General features: G+C 36.8%; 1 protein-coding gene across 7 annotated transcripts in view; it reads right to left on the reverse strand.

Moving 5' to 3' along the window:
• The window catches only part of ulk4 (unc-51 like kinase 4), a 113,870-nt gene that overhangs the window by 58,358 nt on the left and 34,015 nt on the right, over window positions 1–21,497 (reverse strand). For all 7 annotated transcript variants that reach the window (XR_015925789.1, XM_088602194.1, XM_088602193.1 and 4 more), the window contains exons 20-30: window positions 19,070–19,231; window positions 18,441–18,623; window positions 16,444–16,571; window positions 10,717–10,850; window positions 10,115–10,236; window positions 7,815–7,871; window positions 7,092–7,143; window positions 6,907–7,001; window positions 5,000–5,051; window positions 4,339–4,477; window positions 3,724–3,816 (exon numbers count right to left, since the gene is read on the reverse strand). Coding sequence is in view for 6 of the 7 variants with exons in the window: in XM_088602194.1 (XP_088458320.1) it covers window positions 3,724–3,816; window positions 4,339–4,477; window positions 5,000–5,051; window positions 6,907–7,001; window positions 7,092–7,143; window positions 7,815–7,871; window positions 10,115–10,236; window positions 10,717–10,850; window positions 16,444–16,571; window positions 18,441–18,623; window positions 19,070–19,231 (1,217 nt within the window). In the remaining variant the exon portion in view is untranslated. The remainder of the gene's footprint in view (window positions 1–3,723; window positions 3,817–4,338; window positions 4,478–4,999; window positions 5,052–6,906; window positions 7,002–7,091; window positions 7,144–7,814; window positions 7,872–10,114; window positions 10,237–10,716; window positions 10,851–16,443; window positions 16,572–18,440; window positions 18,624–19,069; window positions 19,232–21,497) is intronic.

Raw genomic sequence — 21,497 nt, forward strand, 5'->3', positions numbered from 1 at the left:
TGGCCTGAGAAAAGACGTTCCACAGAGAAAATAAAACAGACCAGCTCGATCTGATGGTGCAGCTGTCAAACTCCACATCAAACTTCATGAGGGCTGCAGGTGTGAAAATCTTTTTGCTTTCCTGAACAAACTGGAAAGTCTAAACAAGTGGGAATGAGACAGGGTTACAGACACCAAAACTAACAGCTTTGAGTATTTACAGAGGAGGATCAAATCTTTTCTGAAATATCCCCTTTATTCTAACATGGAAATACACAAGTATGAAAATAATATTCACTCCCCTAAATTACAATATGACTTTTTGTGTAAGGTGAGCTCGGGTCCAGAGAATCGCATGTCAGTATTGCAGTCAGGACCACAGACAACACCACACTGTCATCATCTTAAGCTGTGCCTTTCTATGACAGACAAAAACTGCCAGTACTTAACTTCCACCTAATGTTCACAGAATACCTCAATATTTGTCAATAAGATTCATTGTGTGCAAAGAAATCTAACCATTTATATTTTTGGATATTTTCAGTCTTCAGGTAATCTATATGCATATTTTTGACATTTGTTAGGGAAATTTTATACCATTAGCCATGAGCAATACTAGAATTCTCAGTCCGATTTCATACTATCAAGACCACCTTTACTAATAAATTTCAATATCATAGCCAGACAATTTTTACATTGATATACTAAACTGCAAATTTGCAGGTCTAAAGTATAACATCCTATCCAAGTCCTATATTACGCAGAAACATAGAACTTGAAAGAATCCCTGCAACCAAAAACAAGCAAAATCCACAGCAAAGTAAATCAAAGAGTTTTAAGGATTTCTTTTGGGTAAGATCTGACTTTACAGGGTCTGTGCTTGTCAGCACCAGAAGCACTGAATTATGTGTATAGTCCATTAGTGCTTTTGCATTCTGTTTCATCTCACTTCAAAACATTAAGATGGAACAATAAAGTTTGGTAGTCAAGTGTAATTTACGAGTTATTACAAGTGAGTAAAGATGAAAGATTTTTAAAACACCCAGAGGGCTTTTAAAACATCCTTTGTCAACTCTTTAGTCTTATACAGCCCACAGGTGACACATTATTCAGCAGAGATACTGTCTGGACATGCTCAGCTTACAGAGATCAGTGAGTCTGGATCACAAAGCAGTAATCTGAATGACTGCAATCAATCTCTGCCTTATGTTGGGATTTCTCGATCTCCCATTCTCCCGACGATAAAGAAAACCTGACAAGTCTGTGCACAGCAGCACCTTGCTTGATAATATTACTGCTGCGTGAAAAAAGTGCAGGGAAAGGAGTTACCATATTACTGTAATAGCCCTAGGAGCACTTTTAATAAAATGCCATATCCATAACGGAGACAAATAATACAGAGTCTGGAGGACATTTGAGAACAAAATAATTCTGCTGTATGTTTGGTGCTCTCAATGAACACAACGCAAGAGCCCAAGCTTTAGCAGAATAAACAGCACTTACTTTCCTGATCAAAAGTGTAAATAAACAAGTTAAAGTACTTGTTCAGTTCAGTGTCCTGTAACGGTTAAACAATTATATTCCAAAATACTATGTTATTATTAAAATGTTTAAGACATTTTGTGACATAATGAGGAAGGAAAAATGTTTTTCAATCTTGTTTTACTCTAAATAACAACTTTACATCATCTCTATAATCGATAAATGTTATTTTCAGTTAGCTCGCAAATATATTCATACATGATACAATGTAACTAAAAGATAGATTCAGCAAATACATTTGCAACTGTACATTCAATTTGTGTTGCACAAAGAAAACTGAATGTAAATTCAGTATTTCAATATGCTCACAATTATGATTATGATAATCATCCATTGGTTTTCATAGTTTTGTAATAAATTCAGCTAGTTATTAGTTTTTTTTTAAAGATTCCCAATCCTTGCCCTTGGGTGTAAGTTATCCTCCCAAGACATTGTTCTGTTCTGATTGCGCGTTTGGATAAAATACTTCTTATTCTTCTGTGTTCATTTTCCCTTAACGACCGGTGGCAATTTGAGGTGACTTTTTTTTTTCCAAACTTCTCGAGCCCTTGTGAAACAAGCAGCGGACTAAGGAAACATTAACATATTAAATTTACAATATTTATTTCCGGCCTATAAAGGGTATGAATATAAATTTAAAAATTGCAATTAGAAAAATATGCTATTATTTTAGAGATATACTTTTTACTTCAATAATTATTATTAATTCTATGGATAATGAATGTGCACTTTCATGTTTTGCCAACATTAATGTGCACTTACACTATTAATTAACAGTCAACTATTTACTTTAACAGTTGCAAATGTAGAATTAGGATGAAAATATAAGTTGTGGGTGGTTAATGTTTTTTATAACTGTCCTTTTATTTGTTGTCAGCCAGCGCTCCGTCATTGTTACTGCCTGCAGATTCGAAATGTTTCAAAGGTCCTAAAGACCATTCCGAAGCCCACACCTGTTTCCAGGACATCTCTAGTCCTTCGTGGAAACATCTTCCCATCTTATATTTCACAATCGAAATAATTCCTTTCTGTTACAATAGTGTGCTCTGGAAGAGTGGCTTGCTGAAAGCTAAAGTTTCAATCTCCTTTTTGTTTTCCCTCGCACCTATCTGTTGAAGATGTAACAGCAAAAAGTTAATTATCCTTATTTTTACCAAGTGAGTCAATGCCCATATCAACCTGTACACCATCAGCCTCAGCCTTTAAGCACTCCATTGCTGGATAAATGTCTCCCCATTCGTCCACACAACACTAGCTATGGTATTTTCATGCAATGCATTAGCACAAACATTTCAATTCATATTTCTATCCCCATATCTTACTTTTATTTTTGCTGTTATGCATTTAGACCATCGCCATTTTATTCTTTTTACTCTTACTATTTTGTTACATACTCTTGTTTGTGCTTTAGTCTCATTTTCTTTCATGTACTGTACTGTATAAAGCAGAACTTCAGAAAATGCTGAAACTCTTTTTTTTCTAGAAAAGAAAACTGAGGCCGATCACTAAATAAATACTAGTTTCACCAACCTTGTGCAAATAAAAAGTTTGTAAGATGCGACTCCATCATGCCTTGTTTTCTCTCAATCTAAAATCTTAAAACATCTTTCTTTGTGTGTTGCATTGCAGAAAATCGTTCTTCCCAAGGAGAACACATTGTGAATCAATGCACCCAAATCAAAAAAGCCAAAAGCATGAAAAAGTCATGCATTATGTCATCTCATTTTTAATACATGAATTAACTGTAAATAATTCAACTTACAATTTGCAATATTTATCAGTTCTGCTTTTTATACATTGGACTCAAGCCCACCTGACCTCCCAAGGTGCAGCATTCATGCTCGGATATCCGCTTAGTTAGCTTGGGATTTAAAACCCACTTATAATGACAAGGTATTCGAGAAATTATTTAAAATGTCACTCACGGCATTGTACACAGATAGAAGATTGCATATTATTTCTTATCACATGCCCTATTTTATTATTTTAAGCTACAAATAATTTCCAGATTATAGTAATTACAGAACTAGATCTAAAATGCAGTTAAGGAGAAGGAAAGTGGTGGTTTTAGTTTAGAAATGTAAAAAACCAAGGGAGCGATTTCCCTTTGGGCCACAGATTCAGCGCACGAGCACTGTTCTCACATGCGAAGAGTCGCTGGCTGTGGGTTGATTCAGCTCTTGAAGAGCCAGGGTTGTTTACCTGTTGAGAGCGGGGCTATGCTCAGTTAAAGCTACGAGCAGTTTCAGAGCGTACACTGGGATCGGATCTGGCTCCAGAAGGAGCGTTTCATACCTAGAAAAAGAAAAAAACAAACAGAAGAATGGTATTTCCATTCAACTCTAAACACAATGTTATAAACTTTAAATACAGTATTTCACAGGGTCTTTTTAGCTGAAGACTGTGAAAAACAATCAAGTTAAAATTTAAGTGTGAAAAATACCAGTTGAAAATGTGATGGTCATAGTGACCTTTGACAAAGCTTTGTGAATATGTTTTCAGCTTTTAGCATAGTTATGGAAACGGTCTAATAAAACCACCAGAAAAGGAATCTGCTACAAACTATAACTGAAAATGTACATTGCCAGAATAAAAAAAGATAAATAAAGCTTAGAGGTTTGAATTAGATTTGAATAATTCAAATTTTTCCAATATATATATATATCCCAGGCCCTACCCTGACACACAGCAGTTGTGTCTTATTTTTTATTAATTGTTTTTTTTGCAGTGCTGTATTTGCATAAGCATGAGCTGGCAAGGATCCAGTGAGAGGAGGGAGGAGGGAGAAGGGAGAGAGGAGCTTAGCGGTTGACTTACTGTGGAAACAAGGCCTCTGTAATGAGAGCCAGCAGTCTGCTGTTGGAGTTGAGAGTCTCGCCTTTTTCCACAGCCTCATGGTTCACCAGCAGCAGCGTTATCTCCGACAGCACCCGCAAGCTGCAGACCCGCCACTCCGCTGCAGGAAAAGGGACTGTGGGTTTTACTGAACTCCCCTGGCTGCAGAGCCCCTGCACATTCATGGGTTATGCAGAGTTCCATCTGGGCCACGAGTGCATCATGACTGATAACAGGAAATCAGCTGGCTAATTCAGCCACAGGAAGTTGCAGTTGCATCGGTGTTTATACAGTGAGGCGTCTGACTGGTGCAGTGTGAGTGAAGTACTCTCTGAAGGGCACGACAGCAGCAGCCCACCTGGGGTTTGAGCCCACTGCCTTCTGGCTACAGCTCCGCACTGCGGCTCAACGTCAGTGTCACGCACAATTACACAATCGCGGGCCCGCTGCACAGCTCTGTATTACTGCACAAGGGAGTCCGGCAGGTGAAGCTGAAGGACAACCGGTGCTCAGGTCCGGGCTGAGCTCGTCCCTGAGCCTCTGCGGTGAGCGGGAGAGCGGCACTGCACCTGCTGGCGCCTCGCTGCACAGTGACCGCAACTGGCACACCTCGGGAAGACCGAGACAGCGGAGGGTCTCCTACCGTTTCTGCTGACCGCTAGCGAAGCCAAAGGCGGGAGGATGGAGTCCACAACCTTTAAAAAGGGGATTCAGGGCATGAAAAGAAGGATATAGGCTTCATACTTCATTACACAGAAACTATGAATATATACTGTAGCAGATATTCAAATATCTACGTGTAATTATATACATACTCCAGCTAAAAGACACGCTCCCTTTAAATATGTAATTGGCTACAGCAGGATACAAAGCAAGCCATTATGAGAACTCCTATTTCTATGTAAATACAACTTAGCCACTGCCCTTTGATCATAGAGATGAGCCAAGTCCTTATGTTGGCTCTTTTTATAATTACAATGATTTATTATTATTTCCATAGAAACAAACACACATATTCTGATGTGGCATCTAACTGTGAGCTCTGGAGGACACATTTACATTGGGGGCGCACTGTCTGAACACAATGTTGCTATAGAACCGCTTGCAAAAGATTCACGTTTACTGAAGGCTCCACATAGGCATAACATTTATTATGGGTATCGAAAGCCTGCTTTTTTCCTGATTATGCTATGAGAAAAGATTTGTTCTGGTCAGTATGATTGACATGTGATCAGATTGTCTTTGGATATACTGTAGTACATCAGTATATTTGTTTCTGGTCATTTCAAGGGAGGCTATTTATATCAATAAGGATAATTTTTTTCAAATATTTTGGATCGGTAGATTTAAAGCAAAAAATTATATATATTTTCCCATGTATTATGTTCTCTGTTCATTACAGCATTTTCCCTTTGCCACAATGTTACAGTGTGTGAGATTTCTTTGGGTAGGTTGCTGGGACTTTTCAAGGAAAAAGCACTTTTCATATAACAAGTGAATGTATATACATGTTTCCTGCAGCAGGTGAAACACGGTATGTCTGGACATGTACAATACAGGAGGGTAAGGACATAAAAATACCCACCAGTAATAAGACTAATGAATCCATCTCAAAGGCCGGTTTGATAAATCTATATAAGGATATGTTTGTGTATCAAAAATCTCAGTAATTATAAGAAAAATTACTGCATTAATATAAATAATTTACCGGTCTTGTAATCAGCACATATGAAGTATAACCAGTTAAACAAAAACAACTAAGACCTCAGTTCAGCTGTTTTTGATGCACTAATTAAACTTTCCAGATTAAAGAAATAAAAAAAATGTTTTATACTTCTATTTATAAAACACACACATATGGTTATTTTTCTGGTGCACTTCTTTCTTAAACATTGTGCTGAAAGCAAGGATACAGTATGTTAATTTTATACATGATACAACATCTCCTAAACTGAATAAACGGCAGCTGACAGATTTACCAATTAAGTTTTCTTTTACTCCAGCAAGGAACACTAAGAAAATCTACTTCAATTTACTTATTATTAGAAGACTGCTGCAACTTTTGAACTTGAATAACAACCTTGTAGAGTGAAATCACTTGTGACAAAGTTTAATTAAACTGCCTTATTTTATAAAGCACCCTAAGACATTCTCTCAATGTGACACCGTGAATAACTTGGACTCCTTTTGATCAACAAAATTTTTTTGAAGCTCTAAGACACTCTAAAGGCAGAACTGACAGCTGAACTTTTATGTCAATATTTATAACAAGGGCCTTTCACTTGAATTCTCAAGGGAGAACCAAATACTCAGACTGTGCATTTTCATCACCAGATGCGTGCCCTCCGTCTCCCTCTCTGCCCGTCAGTGCATTCAAACAGAGAAACGCCAACTGGAGAGGGAATCTGTTCAACATGCAGTTACCAGCTCCATGCCTTTGCCTGCACTCAGACGTTTTAACAAGTTGCATGCAAAGCTAGACTGGTTAACGGCCCTACTGTGTATTTGGGAGAGCCGCCAGAGATTGTTTTCTGTGCTGGCAGCACTTACAGTCGAATGGTACTGCGTCAGCAGTGCTGGGTGCTGTGTCACTGCTTCGAGTGCTGACAGGGTGCTCCTGAACAGATCTTCCGAGGCTGCTTGTCCTGAAAATCAACAAGGTGAACACCCCTTTACTGCACGGCTTGCTATGTGCTCGTGAAAAGTAGAACAGGTAATCACAGGAGAACACACACCTACTGCACTATCCAAGCTGGTCTCACAGGAGTCTATGGACTTGAGATGATGCTGTGGAACATACAAAAGAATTAAGTGCGGTGACCTGAAATCCTGCCACTCACAGTTTGTGAAATAAAAATAAAACAAACACCCATTCAACTTCTTTCAACCTTCAGAATCTCAACATTTTAAGAAATGAAACACGACAGCCCTTTTATCACTGCTAATTTCTAGTATTTGGATTATACTTTGTAACCCAAAGGATGCTATAGCATATTATACATAAGAGGCCACCTGTTTCCTCCACCAGTAGTGGCAAACAAAGTGCAGCAGCCCAGCCACAGCACAGATTAGACAGAGAAGTGAGGAATTGAAGATTCATTCATTTCACATCAATGTTAATACTATAAAACCTGAGGAGCTGTAACAGAAGGCTTTATTTCTGCAACTGGTCTTAATTTTAGTGATTGGTTCATCATTTTGAAACAAAGGGGAAAGAACATTAGTACGGTCTTCTTGTTCACATGTCAATGGTTAGATCCAGTGCAGAAACCAGAGCAGCCGGAACAAAAGGCTTTTTTTCAGCAACTGGTGTTTCAGTCCAACTTGCCTTCTTCTTCCAAAAGTGAACATTTTAAATATGTAAAACAACTACATGCAGCCGGCAAAATATTTCAGAAAATGTTGTGCAAAACCACCGCCAAAGACAAGCACGCTCCAACATTGGATCAATAACTTACCAAAAGTGTCCCAAAGTTGAACAGAAACTCCTCTGTTGCAACCTGTGGCCTAAATATCTGAAAACATAAAAAAATAACTATACACACATGTTGGCATACTGTAATTATATCCACATCAATTTAAAAAATTACATATGTTCAAACTTATGTATGTTGACACAGAGGTTCCAAACATTTATTTTTCCATTAATCCTGCTTAACAAAGTGCTTTTTTCCACTATATAGCACTGAAGTCAGCTGAATGAGTTAATAAATAATACAGCAAATGCTGAAAGGCAATGCTTTGAGTCATGACTCTTATTATCAGTTGTTGCCTTCAAAGCTTAAGAGTTTTTTGTTCAGGATGTTCTAACATGTGCTGCTCCCGCTGTGCCTGGGACAGGTCAGATACTGCTCGAGAATGTGAACTGGAAACCATGAGAATGTAAGTTGTTGCGAAATTTTCATGATATGGTCCAGTCATATCACGCTCAGTAAACGTATTTCCAGCAGCTCACTTCACTGAGCACCTCGGCTGTCTGCCAGGGTAGACTGCAAGGTCATGTTCGAATACCGACCTGTGCCGGCCGCCACCTCAATAGCCGGGACTGTATCTACAACAATGATGAAGGCCAGCAAAAACCTGGGGCGTGCGAATAATGGAGTGTTCCCCACGAGCTCCTAGCCTGGACTTGAACCAGCAGCTCCCAGGACGCAGGAATCATCCTGCTCAATCCCCACTGTCAACATTTTACTGAGAAAGAAAATCTATATCCCACCTGTAATCTGGTCTTTAAAATATAAATTGAATCTGACAGAGAAAAATAACTGACTATTATAACTTAGTAATACTATTTTCTAAATATCAGTAAGAATGGGCTCTGGCAGTGTCACAGGGGAGCCCATTTCTGTAAATCAGAAGCACATTCCTAGTGAACTCTTTTTTCCCCCCCGTTTACTTGTGAATATTAATGTGTAGAAACACAAAAAACAGTAAAAACTTGAGATATATTTGGTTAGGCGTAGTCCTGATGAAAAACTATTAAGATCTAAAGAGATCCGGGAGATTCTAACAGCTTCATCACAGTGTAATGACATTCTGTGTGGGTGCTAAAAACCTGGCATGCCTCTTAAGGCAGTTATGCTACCACCGAATCAGATCTCTGCTTGAGCTTTTATTTTTATCTAAACATCTTTCTTTTGTCGTCAACGATACCAAGGACGACAAGAAAAAAAAAGTTAACATACTGTAATGCTGGAGTACAGGTTTAACCCCAGCCTGTGGTTTTAAAGACGTAGGTTTCCAGGGGGTATGCAGCCTCCCAGTTGGTGCCTCCTGATCTACTGCCCTTTCCCAACATTAAAGTCAATACCGGAGGGTAAGGAAGTCCTAGCCAAGGAACTGAGCCAAAAGGCAAGCGCAATCTTATTGTCGAAAGACCCAGATCTGTAGGTAATCGTACTCAGCGTCACAATCACACAATCACCATGTACTGCAGTGTGCATCTAGATACCACACTGGATATTACACCGCATACTGTAGATTTCTGAGTCTTGGACAGAATTTCTATCAGTCTGTGCCACTCCGATCGCATGCTTGGGTTCAAGGTAGAAGCTGCACAGCGTGTACTATACACACCACTTGCATAGTGGTAGTCACACCACATGTGGCTTCCAAATGTTATTGTCAGGAACATGTTTTTAAATTATAACCTGATGTCATACCCAAACATTACAGAATAAAGACAGCTTTATATCATTTAGGGACAGTTTTATAAACACTTATTAGCAAAGTACTGGAAATGAACATGCTTATCTTGAATCTGTGTTTACATTATCAAAGTGTTTTAGTTTCATTTGCATTCAACACATACGAATGGTTTTTCAATATCAAGGTTTGCTTGGAGAACTGCAACTCTTTCACAGAACAGTTTTTTGAAGCACAGTATTTTTTAAACTGTTTTTGACAATGCAATATGGACATGAAACCAGCAGAATGAGGACTACAGTATAGGAAATAATATTTTGAAATTCAGGTATTGTTGTTCACAAGGGCGAATTGTACATCGGAAACATTTGCAGTAAAACTGTCAGCACATATTCCTCTGTTGCATTCTGTTTAGAGAACTCTGAGAGATCTTCTACATTGAGGTCCCTGTCTTTGTCCTACCTTCTTCAGATGACCCCAACATTCTATGCATATACTCTATGTACAGTAACAGCAAATCACACTATATCTATATGTAACACCAGTCAAACAATAATATAAGAAAGCATCAGAAAACATTTAAACCAAAGTGGGTGTGAAGAAGGTGGCTCACCTGTGATGTCAGAAGATGAAGTACTACACCCATCATGGGAAGACACTGCTTTAACTGTTTTGCTTGTACAGTTGATGGATGCTTTCGGCCTGAAATATTCGCTAATGCAGAAAGGACATCCCCTGGCAAAAAATAAACATAAAAAATCCATCTGTCAGAAGTATTTAAACATGTAATTCTGTATTTCACTGGCAAAGCAAATTCCTGCAATGAGGAAAATGAGGAGACAGGTTTAAGTAAAACCAATTAGATCTTTAAAATTGTAGTTACATGTGCTTGAGTTAGTTCTGCCTAGGACTTGTGTACAAAGTCAATGGCACATAAGACCGAAAAGTTCATTAGGGCTCATACAAATATGTTTTTGAGTACTGTGCCTTACTAATACAGCACTCTGTTGGGACATACAGTACCATGCTAACACCTACGGAACTAAAAAAAAGCATTTGTATTCCAGACTAGGACAGGATTAGTTGTGGTTTTTTAAAAATAAAATCAGTAAGGTATTTAAAAAGAAGAGAACAATTGTCACGTTGAAGTCTGTGATACTCATCCTCATCTTTTTTTCTCGTTGAAGACGTCTTCCTGTCATGTGACTGACTCACCTAGAACCGCTGGCAGCTCCTGCACAATGTGACGGATGAGCAGGTCCAGGCATTTTGACAGGTATTCATTGCTGCTTTGTTGTTCCTTCCCTGGCGTGGCCTTTCTGCTGTCTCTTTCAATGTACATCACCAGTCTACAAAGAGGAGGGGAGATGTTATTATTCAGCAGCCCTCTGAACTGTAAACGAACAGAAATGGGTCTTGAAAAACAGAGGACAGGAACGATTTAGTTTATACTTTCTACAAATTAAATAGTGTTGGTAAAATGCGGCATTTTTGCACCGGTCACAGTTTTGAAAGAATTTTTAATTATTGTAGCAACTGCCGATATACTTCATCTACTCTGGACTGACTTTAACCCTTTTGAAATGCTTTTAACAACTATGGTCGTGACTGTACTGTATAGAAAACTGTTACATCATTTATCAAATTGGATTTAGAGACACATATATTTGTGATAATACAAGGCATGTTCCGTCAATATAATTAAGCAGACATATTTCATTTTTAGCTGTTGCTATGTTCAGCATTTTGGTCTTAGAATGCAGAAACAATTTTCATAACTCTACGGACAGATGTTGAGCAACCTAGCTGATAGCACACACTGTATAACTATAGTACAATAAAAGCATCAAAGCATTACTGCATGTTTTTAAAATCATTTTGTATTTTAACAAAACACTTTTACACACCGGCAGGATGACAGGCCCAGAAATGCTATATTTTTGTTGCCACAGATTCGACTGATGAAACAGGTGGAAAGGATCATACCCATCTAGGCCAGGTGAAATACATTAAAACAATTCAGCAAGAGTGTAAATGAAAACAGCCTTCAGTTCAGACAATGTAATATTTCCTATTGTTTTAAGTGCCACTACAGTTCATAGAGTAACTGACTTTGTTCCAGTGATAGGAAGGGGTGTACTTATTCATGTGCAATCCATATTCCAATGAAACAATACATCAAGGCACTCAAATTATTCCTCAGTCATCCCACTTCAATAGTAAGAAGCGTATAAAAGATCAAAAGTAAAACTAAAATACATTGCTTCAACTATCTCTGAAATAATCACAGAACTAAAAGCTTTTTTTATATCTTCAAACATCAGTCATATCTACTAGAGCCAAGGCCACCACATTTTATTGTAATTTTATAAAGTAATTTCGAGCTCCTCTTTCATCTGAAGAACAATCCTAAAAGTGCAGAAAGGTGGATGATCCACTAAACCTCACCTAAGTGCCTGATTACAAAAAAACAAAGCAAGCAGAAATGAAAAAAAGAAAGAAAACATGAACAAATAAAAAGGTTCTCATTATTATTTTATAGGTGTTTACTACATCAAGTATTTGGCTACCAAAATTCAATCTAGATTTAATATGGCTCTTTATGGTTCTTTTGAAACGGCCTCCATATTTTAGCATGTTCAGAATAACTCTTAAATAAAGTGGTAACATTGTACTGTCTGCTAAGCGTTACAAAATTTATTAGAACTGCATAACAGGTCCCAAAGGTGTAGTTTTATAATGCAAACAACTGGAACATAAAACTCATCAATAAAATCCTTGATCTTGTTAACATTCCCAGCTTCTGTATTTTGTTGAGATGGAAATAGGAAAAACAGATTTCTGCTTTGAAAGATAAGAAAAAATATAACTGTTTTTAAGCAAACAATATTTAGTATAAAACTCTTCTCCTTTTATTTTGGATTCTTACGATTTTTTTTTTATTTTCTATAAATAAGAATAGATATATTTATATAGTAAATAGGCATATTATATAAGAAAACGATGTTTCTTCTTCACACTGTACCTTTATAAACGTCTGCCGCTGAGTCATTGAAGCCATTGTATTAGTGGTAGATCAGAGAAGCCTGCTGCCTAACCTCCTGCCCTACACCTAGGGGTAAGGAGCACACTGCACACGATTCATCCTAGACACCGCTGGCTAGTGACAGGAGCCAGGCTTGAGCTGGTAACGTCTTAGCAACAGAGCACAACCCGGGACAGAAATATTTTTTGACCAGGTGTGCTCACATGAATACAGCTAGCACCATCATCATCATTATCATTATCACAATGAGATAAGAAATCAGTGCTGCAAATTAGTACAGGTTAACTAATAAAACAACATGTAGAACAAATGAACATGTATGCTATTGCGTGTCAAGATCAAGTGCCCTGGTTGTGAGTCGGATAGCATAGTCCTGGAATGCACAGTCTCTTTAAGAACAAATTAATGTTCACTCTTTTGTAAAACACTATGTGACTGTCAGCCTAAATGCCTTGCTCTATAATTGAAACCCTACAGCAATTTCAAGAGTAATACAATGTCATGGATTGACAGACAGAGCCAAGATGACATTTTAGTTTCCCACTACCGTAACGGGAAGTTATATAATTTCCAAAGGGTTCTGCTGATTAGTATAACTGCTCCTCTTAACAATGATCCTGAATGTTCACTTCACTGAAAATCACATTACTGTGTTTACTGGAGAGCCACCAAGAGAATAACATAAGAAAATTAAGAACTTTCCAATTTTTATTTTAATACCAAAGAACTAGGTTTTTAAAATGTATACATTAATTAAATCTATCAGATAAAGTAAAGTACATTTCAGAACGTATGAAATAATTGTAAATCCCTTGAAAATTCTTTAAATAAGGGAAAAAAAGAAGTAGAAGTTTCACACTCACATTTTATGACTCAAAGTTCAGTGGATAATTTCAAAATTAATGATCTGTTACGGTTTCAGTTTCCCTGTTTGATAATAACAGTGTTCACAAACACTGTGTTACAGAATTTTTCATTATATTGTCTTCCTGTAGCAAAGTATGGATTGCTGGAATGATTTGTTATAATAAACGATAATTACAGTAGATGATATACAACAGGACAGGTTTCATTGATGGACTCACTGTTTAGTTTTTCTAAATTTAAATTGCCTAGTTCTGAGCAACTAACTACAGAAGCACTTTTTAAAATGTAATTTTTAAAAGTAAAAATGCACTGAAAAAATAAACAGCTCTTGTCATTGTTTAACAGCATCTGTAGGAAAGGCCACACTGACAGAGGCCCTGAAACTCTGCCTTGCCTGGCCCTCCTGCCCAGCACAGCTGCTGACCTATATAAAATAATTAGCTCATTTATGATATTCACTTGAACTGCTTCAGTCATGCTGTAGAGAAACAATTATCCTTGAGAATACAGACAGGAATTAAATTATACAAGTCACATCTTTAATATTTCAAGTAGAGGTGGTGAAAATACAGTTCACTACTTGTATCTGACAAACACTAAGATGAAATGAAAAAGTCCCCGTCATGTGTTAATTATAATCTTAGGTTTTTCTTCTGCATCTTCCATGAAACATGGAGCGAAAAGCCATGTCACACGTTCAATGCTTCATGTCTTTAATCCAAAAGCTAGAACTGAAGTTTATTACAACTTCCAACAGTTTTGCTCTATGTTATTCTACTTTCTGGTTATACACTACAATGTTTTTGCATTTCTATTATGACTTTGTACAGCTCAAATATTTCCACTTTACGTTCGATATAACATAATCGTAAGAGTAATGTAAATATTTACTAGGAGCCATTACATATCCTGTTTTTATGCACCACATATTTTTTATGTTTTAGATTACACACTGCATGATTCTATAATGTAGTAATTTAATTTGGGCAAGGGTTTTTCAATCCTGTTTTAACCATCATGCCCTATGCTCCAGAAAAGCCAACAAGAACTAAGCACTCAGTTCTTCAGAAAGGTGATCGCTGTTCTGCTAAAGCAGTCTTGCTCTATCCTGACTGCGAGTTCACCACTGGTGATGACAATTAGTACCTTGCCTGCTCACAAATAAAAGAGATGGCTGCAAAGGAAGAGGATTTCTTAGTTTTCAGGTGTAGCTCACCCAACGTAGCACTGCTTTTATAATTATCTTTATAGTAGCATGTTAATAAAATATTAGTTAATATTAAATATTAGTAGTGAGCTGCATATTTCAGGTAAAAGCAGCAGCCTTGTCCACCAGCTGCATTTTTTAATATCTAAAAAAACTGAGCATTTTCAATATGGCTCAATGGTCCATGAGATGTGCACAACTAGGAACTTTCAAATGAAAACTCGGGGTTCTTCCTCTGCAGAATTAGGCAGCGACTTGTTTGATTCCCGTAACACAAAGCATGCATGCAGTAATATTTTCTGTTGCTTTCATGGGAGATGTAATCAACCTAGTTGGAAACTGCGCCCCACAGGGTGTCAGTGGCATGTCTTTTCTGATGAAGCAAGCCTCTGATGCTTCTATTTATATTTTGAATGCTCCTGGAGCACAGTGTGGGCGGGTGGGGGTGGTCGCAGAGAAGCACACTTAAGATAAAGCGATGCTATGGCATTTTGCAGCACTCTAGGAATCCAAATCACACTTTATTGATGGATAGTACACCACCTGTTAATACTGCAGATTTCAGAAGTATTACAGATGGGACCTGCTTTCTATACAGCAGGTCCCACCTAGCACAGTACAAGGGTATTGTTCAGGTTATAGTCAGAATTAGGGTTTTGTTATTAATATGCAATTAATCTAGATTTAATCTAAATGTAATACTTCATCAATACATGCCATTTATAAAATGTTCAGAAATGTCCTTTTCAACTCTAAAAAGCTACTGGTATTATTTTATCTCAGGTAGGTCCAGAGTTTGCTGAGGAAACCAACTTTGACTTCTATTAATTCAATTTGCATTTCTATGTGCATTTTTGTTGATATAATGTGTTTTTTTTTTTCAACTAAAGTGAAACAAGACAAAATCTATTTGCTAAAATTTTATAAACACAATAACACATCTTTGATTTTTGTTCAAACCTTTGGGACTACTCATGGTCATCAACTAACATGATGGTGAGAGAAACATAGCAGTTCATCTATTTACATTAAAGAAACTATGTTTTGATAAAAAAAATATTTTGGATTCAATACTTTGTTAGCTCCGATGTACCATTATCTCTTATTATTTGCACATAAAGAAAGCATCACCCAAAAATAAATGGGATTCAATTCATCTTTTTGATGTAGAGATCTATATAGTGTATTACCTGCAGAAAGCCATTATTCTAACTGCTGAGCTATTTGACAAAACTAATTCCACTGCTCCAATATCGTCACACAACAGTGCACTTTGATATTTGTAGCGAAAGCAGATCTCTATGCCTCTCGTCTCACTCATGCTACAGTGCTATTGAACATTTTTCCAATTTCTTAGAAGACTAGTTAAATGTTCACTCAGTGGTTACATTTCACCAAATTCGATGCCACGGCATAATGCTCAGACATTCATAGGTTGCCTTGCATGTACCTATATTTTTATGTTTAGTAATTATTAAAACTAAACTCCACAACGTGATGAAGCCAAAAAAAAATGGTGCAGGATCTTAAGGCTAATAAGGTAATTAGGTGGTTGTTGTTAGTTTATATTTTACAATATAACATTCACAGGCCTACATACGTTCCAGCAGATCTTACAAGAAAGACATTATTCCAAAACTAAAACTAGTTTTTAGTTTAAATTTTATCACAATTATTGTGCCGTGATTTGTCTAGATATTTTCAAAGCTAATTGACTTTCCACTCTCTTAATGGTGTTTTCTATGTAGTACTCTGCCAGGATCTCAGACCTATATTCCACAGAAGGTGCTACTGAATGATGTAAATTGATTGCTTTGTGTACCTGGAATTACAGCACAACAGCAGCATCTCCCTGTTGTTCATCAGAACCTGTAAAAGCACCAGGAAAGCCTTTGCACGTATGACTGCCGAAGGACTCTCTAAGGATCGGATGATCTTCATGACAAAGTCCTGAAACACAAATGTTGGCTGTTAGATCAGTTTTATAACGTAATGATTAAAACAGGCATTGGGGAGCTTCATTTTCTTGGCAGTGAAGAAAATGCCATATTGCAGGGTCTATTCCACAACAGTGCATGAGTCAAGCAGTTGGCACCGATGTGCATGAGAAAAGAAAAACCCATGTTGTCTTTGAAGACATTTTAGGATATTAAAGAAAACTATTATTTAAGGTATGGTCTTTGTCTTTTCAAGTACGATTTCTTTAAATAACATCAGCAAAACCACAATTTAATTAGTATAAAAGGATTTGATGCACGGTTAAAGCAAAGGGGAAACAGAAAATTAAGGCAGGTAACTATGGTAATTACAGAAAATGTTAGCTTTCACTTTCAAGAATATGGCAATAATCAGTTTATGAAAAACAATCTTGTGTACTGCAATTGCTTGCCCTGCTTTGGTTGAGTTAATTATTTTCAAAAGCATCCACGTCTTGCATAAACTGTAATTACATCAACCACTTTATCAGCTATGCTCTGAGTTCACTGCACCTCCTTACCCAATTAGTTTAGTTGCTTAGTGCTTCATCTAAATCATAATGCTATGCAACATAATGCATGATTAAACACATGGCTCACAAACATTTGCATTTTATAAAAGAATAATGGATGCAAAATGCATATTATGAGATGTACCAAAAAAGTGCTTCTTTAGCAACTATTCTGACACTTTTCACAACAGTTAAGGTTTAATTTAAGTTTGTTAGCTAAGTAATGACAATCTAAACAGATAATATGACAATGAAATCACAGTAGCACCAGCAATACCCAAATTAATACAAGTCAAATTAATTGTATCCAAGATTCAACAAACTGTGGCAACCTTCTTAGATCACATGGCACATGGAATAATCAAGAGGTCAGTAGAAAAAGAAAATTCTAAAAAGGACAGAAAAGGAGAACTTTTTTTCCTGCCCTTACTAGCCTGCTTTCCTGGCTTTGTTCAAAATGGTTTAAATATTGCTGTCGTAGTAGTGGAAAAAGTAGTTCTCTGTCCAATCCAGTCTTCTCCACCTCAATTCCTAAAATATAACATAGTCCTAACAAGGCAGAGAGTAGGTTTTATGGAGAATGGCAATATATATACTGTACTGCATCTATGATTTTTGTAAAGGAAGTTAATAGATTATACTGATTCTTTCTCATCTGGATTTCAGGTTGGCTGAGCAAGAGAACCCATAACTGGTATTGTCAATGTGCAGAACCACTGTGTCAAAAACAACATGACACCTTATTAGTTCATCAATGTCTTGACAACATACAGCATACAGTAAACTCATGTACTGGACATAAAAACATCAGTACAGTGCCTCATGAAACAACTTAGCAGGTCTAAATAAATCAATTTTTATTTTAATGTCTCCGTCTAACTACAGGTTCTACAGTGTTACAAATACCCAGAAGAGCTAAAGAAAGAGATGATAAAGGTTATGAACTGTTCCATTTGTAATCTCCAGAGAAAGAAAAACAACAAACTCTTAAGCTGTACCCACATAATTCAATAGATTTTCTATATCTTCCTACTGGCACGCTTTCACACTGGCCGACAAGAAAAGATTTATAATCCGGAGTCGATCCTTGCTTAAGATGGATTGTGAAATGCCAGAATAGGTGTTTAACTTCTGCTGGAAAAATCCTGCATCATTGCTAATGGCCAATTAACTGTCAGAAAATGTGTTACCGTGCAAGGTTCAGACACGAATGATGGGAATTTACTGCAAAAGTTAGATCAGGGAAGAATCCATTTCCCTTTCATTAATGTGAAATCCATATCATTCAGCAGATAATGACAATTCAATTTCCAGCTTCCTTTGGTGTATACCTTCTCCTGAACCAATCTCTGCAAGTGGACCCCAGACGACAGCATTGCGGTGAACATGGTGAGCATATACTGCTGAACACGGCTGATTCCAGACACCAGGGTGCTCAATACAGCTGGCAGGCCCACTTTGTCAATAACGCTTTGAAAAGCGCTGGCAGAGTGACGTGTTATCCGGCACAAAGCCTATGAAGACATAATGAAACAGATCAACCGCTTTTATGACATTACAAGCCATTATATAATATCGACTAAAAGATAGAGTCTTGCAAAGGTTAACGCAGCATTAAAAAAACAAAAAGGAGGACAAGAAACAACTTTGCAATTTAACTGCAATTGAAACAACTCAATAGTGTTTTTCCCCCAAATTGATGTTTGCATTAAAAAATATGCACATTCACTATATTTGCAGCAAATCTTTAATAAATTGAAACTAGAGCAACAAAAGAAGAAATGACTACATTATCTCACTTGAAAATATTATCCTAAAATTCTAAATAATATCCTCAAATTTAAGCAAAGGAAAATAAGACTATACACAGTGTTTGTTATCTGCATACTTCCTTTTTTCACATTGTAATTTTTTTGTAAGAGCACTTTTGGACAGAAGGGAATGAATTTAAGGGTTTTACCGAAATGGCAGTGACTCTCAAGGAATCCACAGTGGAGTGTGTGAAGAGGTACCAGAGCATGGGCCCTATCTCTCCAGTGATGAGGCCTTGTGAGTGGCAGGAGACTGTGGTGCACACATTTTCCACAATTTTTGCTGCCATGTGATTGACAACTGGCTCCTCCTGTAACCAAGCATCACGCAGAAACAGAAAGTTAGAACAGGACGGTGAGAGCTTTCATCCGTGTGTTGTTTGTTGAAAACCCAACCACACAGAAGCAAGGCCTTGGGATGGCAAAGACCATGTGTTCAATTACACAAGACCCTCTACAAACTCGAAAAGCAAAACCAGGACTTTGCACGTAGTTATTGTATAAAAAACAATATTAAATTGAAAAAGTAACTTGGTGCTGTTTGACAGAATGCAAGGTAACCTTTTAATATATTTTAAAGGCTCTTAATATATATAGCTGTACTGTAAATAGAATGTGTAAAAACAACTAGTACACTATAAACTCTGCTCTTACCAGACAGGTTGAACAGTTTTTCAACAACAGAGTTTTGCCTCATCAACCTCTCAAGCAACTTCTATGATAATCAACCCCAGAGCCCTCTAACACACACTTCAGTCTTGCAGTTTACTACCAGTTATACAGCAGGCATACATACTGTAGTTGCACACTTATGTTCACCAGCTGTCCGATGAGGCATCCTGACCATGACTGGGATTCCATAAGCCTGATAAACATCGCCTTAACCTTTCACTTCGCAATAAGCGAAAAAAATAGTTTTAAACAAATATGTATATATTTAAAATAGAAAATTTTTAATTTTTTAAAACTAATGTATGTGTATATATACAGTAAGATGCTTTAAGAATAATTGGATATACTGACATTTTAACCTGAAAACTCTTTATATCAGTATATGCTTTTGACTTTTGTAGAATTAAAATATTCTCTTTGCTGCGGAAGGTCTGCTCTTTAAATCTCCGAGAAAAAAAAATGCTATCTGCTTCATTTAAGGAAGTACCTAAAAAATACAGTAAAACATAATCACACACTTAATGTTTGTTATACAGGCTGCTACAATCTATGTGGACCTTTGGGTTTTTGCTTCTGGAAACAATGGAGAAGAAAAGTGTAATATAAGAAAAATAGGCTATTCTTGGTGTGGCACCTTTTGTCTTTGGTATTTCTTCATTCTGACTCGGAAACAATTTCAAAATGCATTTTAAACACAAACCTTCATACTGAAAAACACATATAGGATCTTGTAAATATTGGTACAAACTGAGTTGTATTTAAATATCTAATACTTTTGTTTGACTGACACATTAAGACACATATTGTTTGCTCTTGGCACCATTCATTTTATAGGCTGAAATGACTAAAACTCTAAATACCAAGACTAAGTCTGTCATTTTTTTTACCAAATGATTCGTACTAATTTTGAACGTTAGTCCAGTCATGCTCTTTACACATGGGACTATGACATTTCTGAAGTGTGTAAGAAATATCTCTTATGCTTTATGAGCATTTACTCATCATCACTTGCCTATTTGTGTCAATATTTATTGAGAAAAGTAGTTGACTGACATTCTTCACAAGCACGCCATACAGTATCGGGCTTGTGGATATAGATGACTATATCACTGCAAAAAGCATCACAATAAAAAAAAACATTATATACAGTAATATGATGCATAAGGATTATAAAAGAACACAGATGCTTTCTGCATGCACAATTTACTTTTCATGTTTAAAACCTTATCAATGTCTGGGATAAACCGTTATTACAGATGTGTGCCGAAATGAAAGAAGTTGGCGTATCTAAATTCAAGCACCAGGGAGCTGTGCCAGTCATGTATCAATGAGCACTCGATTAGGTACTGTATTTTATGTTCTGCAAGAAGGACACGGCCATTAAAAGTCTTACAATATGTTGTTTTATAGAGGGACTTGATCTGTTGATTCGAGTTAATAAAGTTGCCTACTTAAATCTGCTACAGAAAACCTTAAACAACCCTGTATGGTTTTCTGTGATAAAACACTGAAAACCAAGTCATGTTTGCAGGCAGAAACAAAGCCTGCAAGAGGTTAAATCAATGCCTCTACAAGCCAGCAAAACAAAAGCATCACATTTTAAAGGACCTTAAGGGTGGTACTTCATTAAAAATAAAATAATCTGTATTAATGGATTATAATTTAATTAGGAAATCAAGAACTATTTTATATATTAGTCATAAAGTTTAACAGTACAGTCTTACCAAATGCTGTCAAACAATGGCTTTATACAGCATATACCAATAAACTGTTGACATGACACGATGAATAAAATTTACATTAAACAGAATGTAAAGTGCTTTTTACATCCTGTAATAGTCTGAAGGTTTGAAAAAAGGAAGATGAAGCAGACTGTGAAGTGTTGAGCCAACAGATTCAGCAAGC

This window comes from Lepisosteus platostomus, chromosome 12 (assembly GCF_059453375.1).
Source record: "Lepisosteus platostomus isolate fLepPlt1 chromosome 12, fLepPlt1.hap1, whole genome shotgun sequence".
Classification (NCBI taxonomy): Eukaryota; Metazoa; Chordata; class Actinopteri; order Semionotiformes; family Lepisosteidae; genus Lepisosteus; species Lepisosteus platostomus.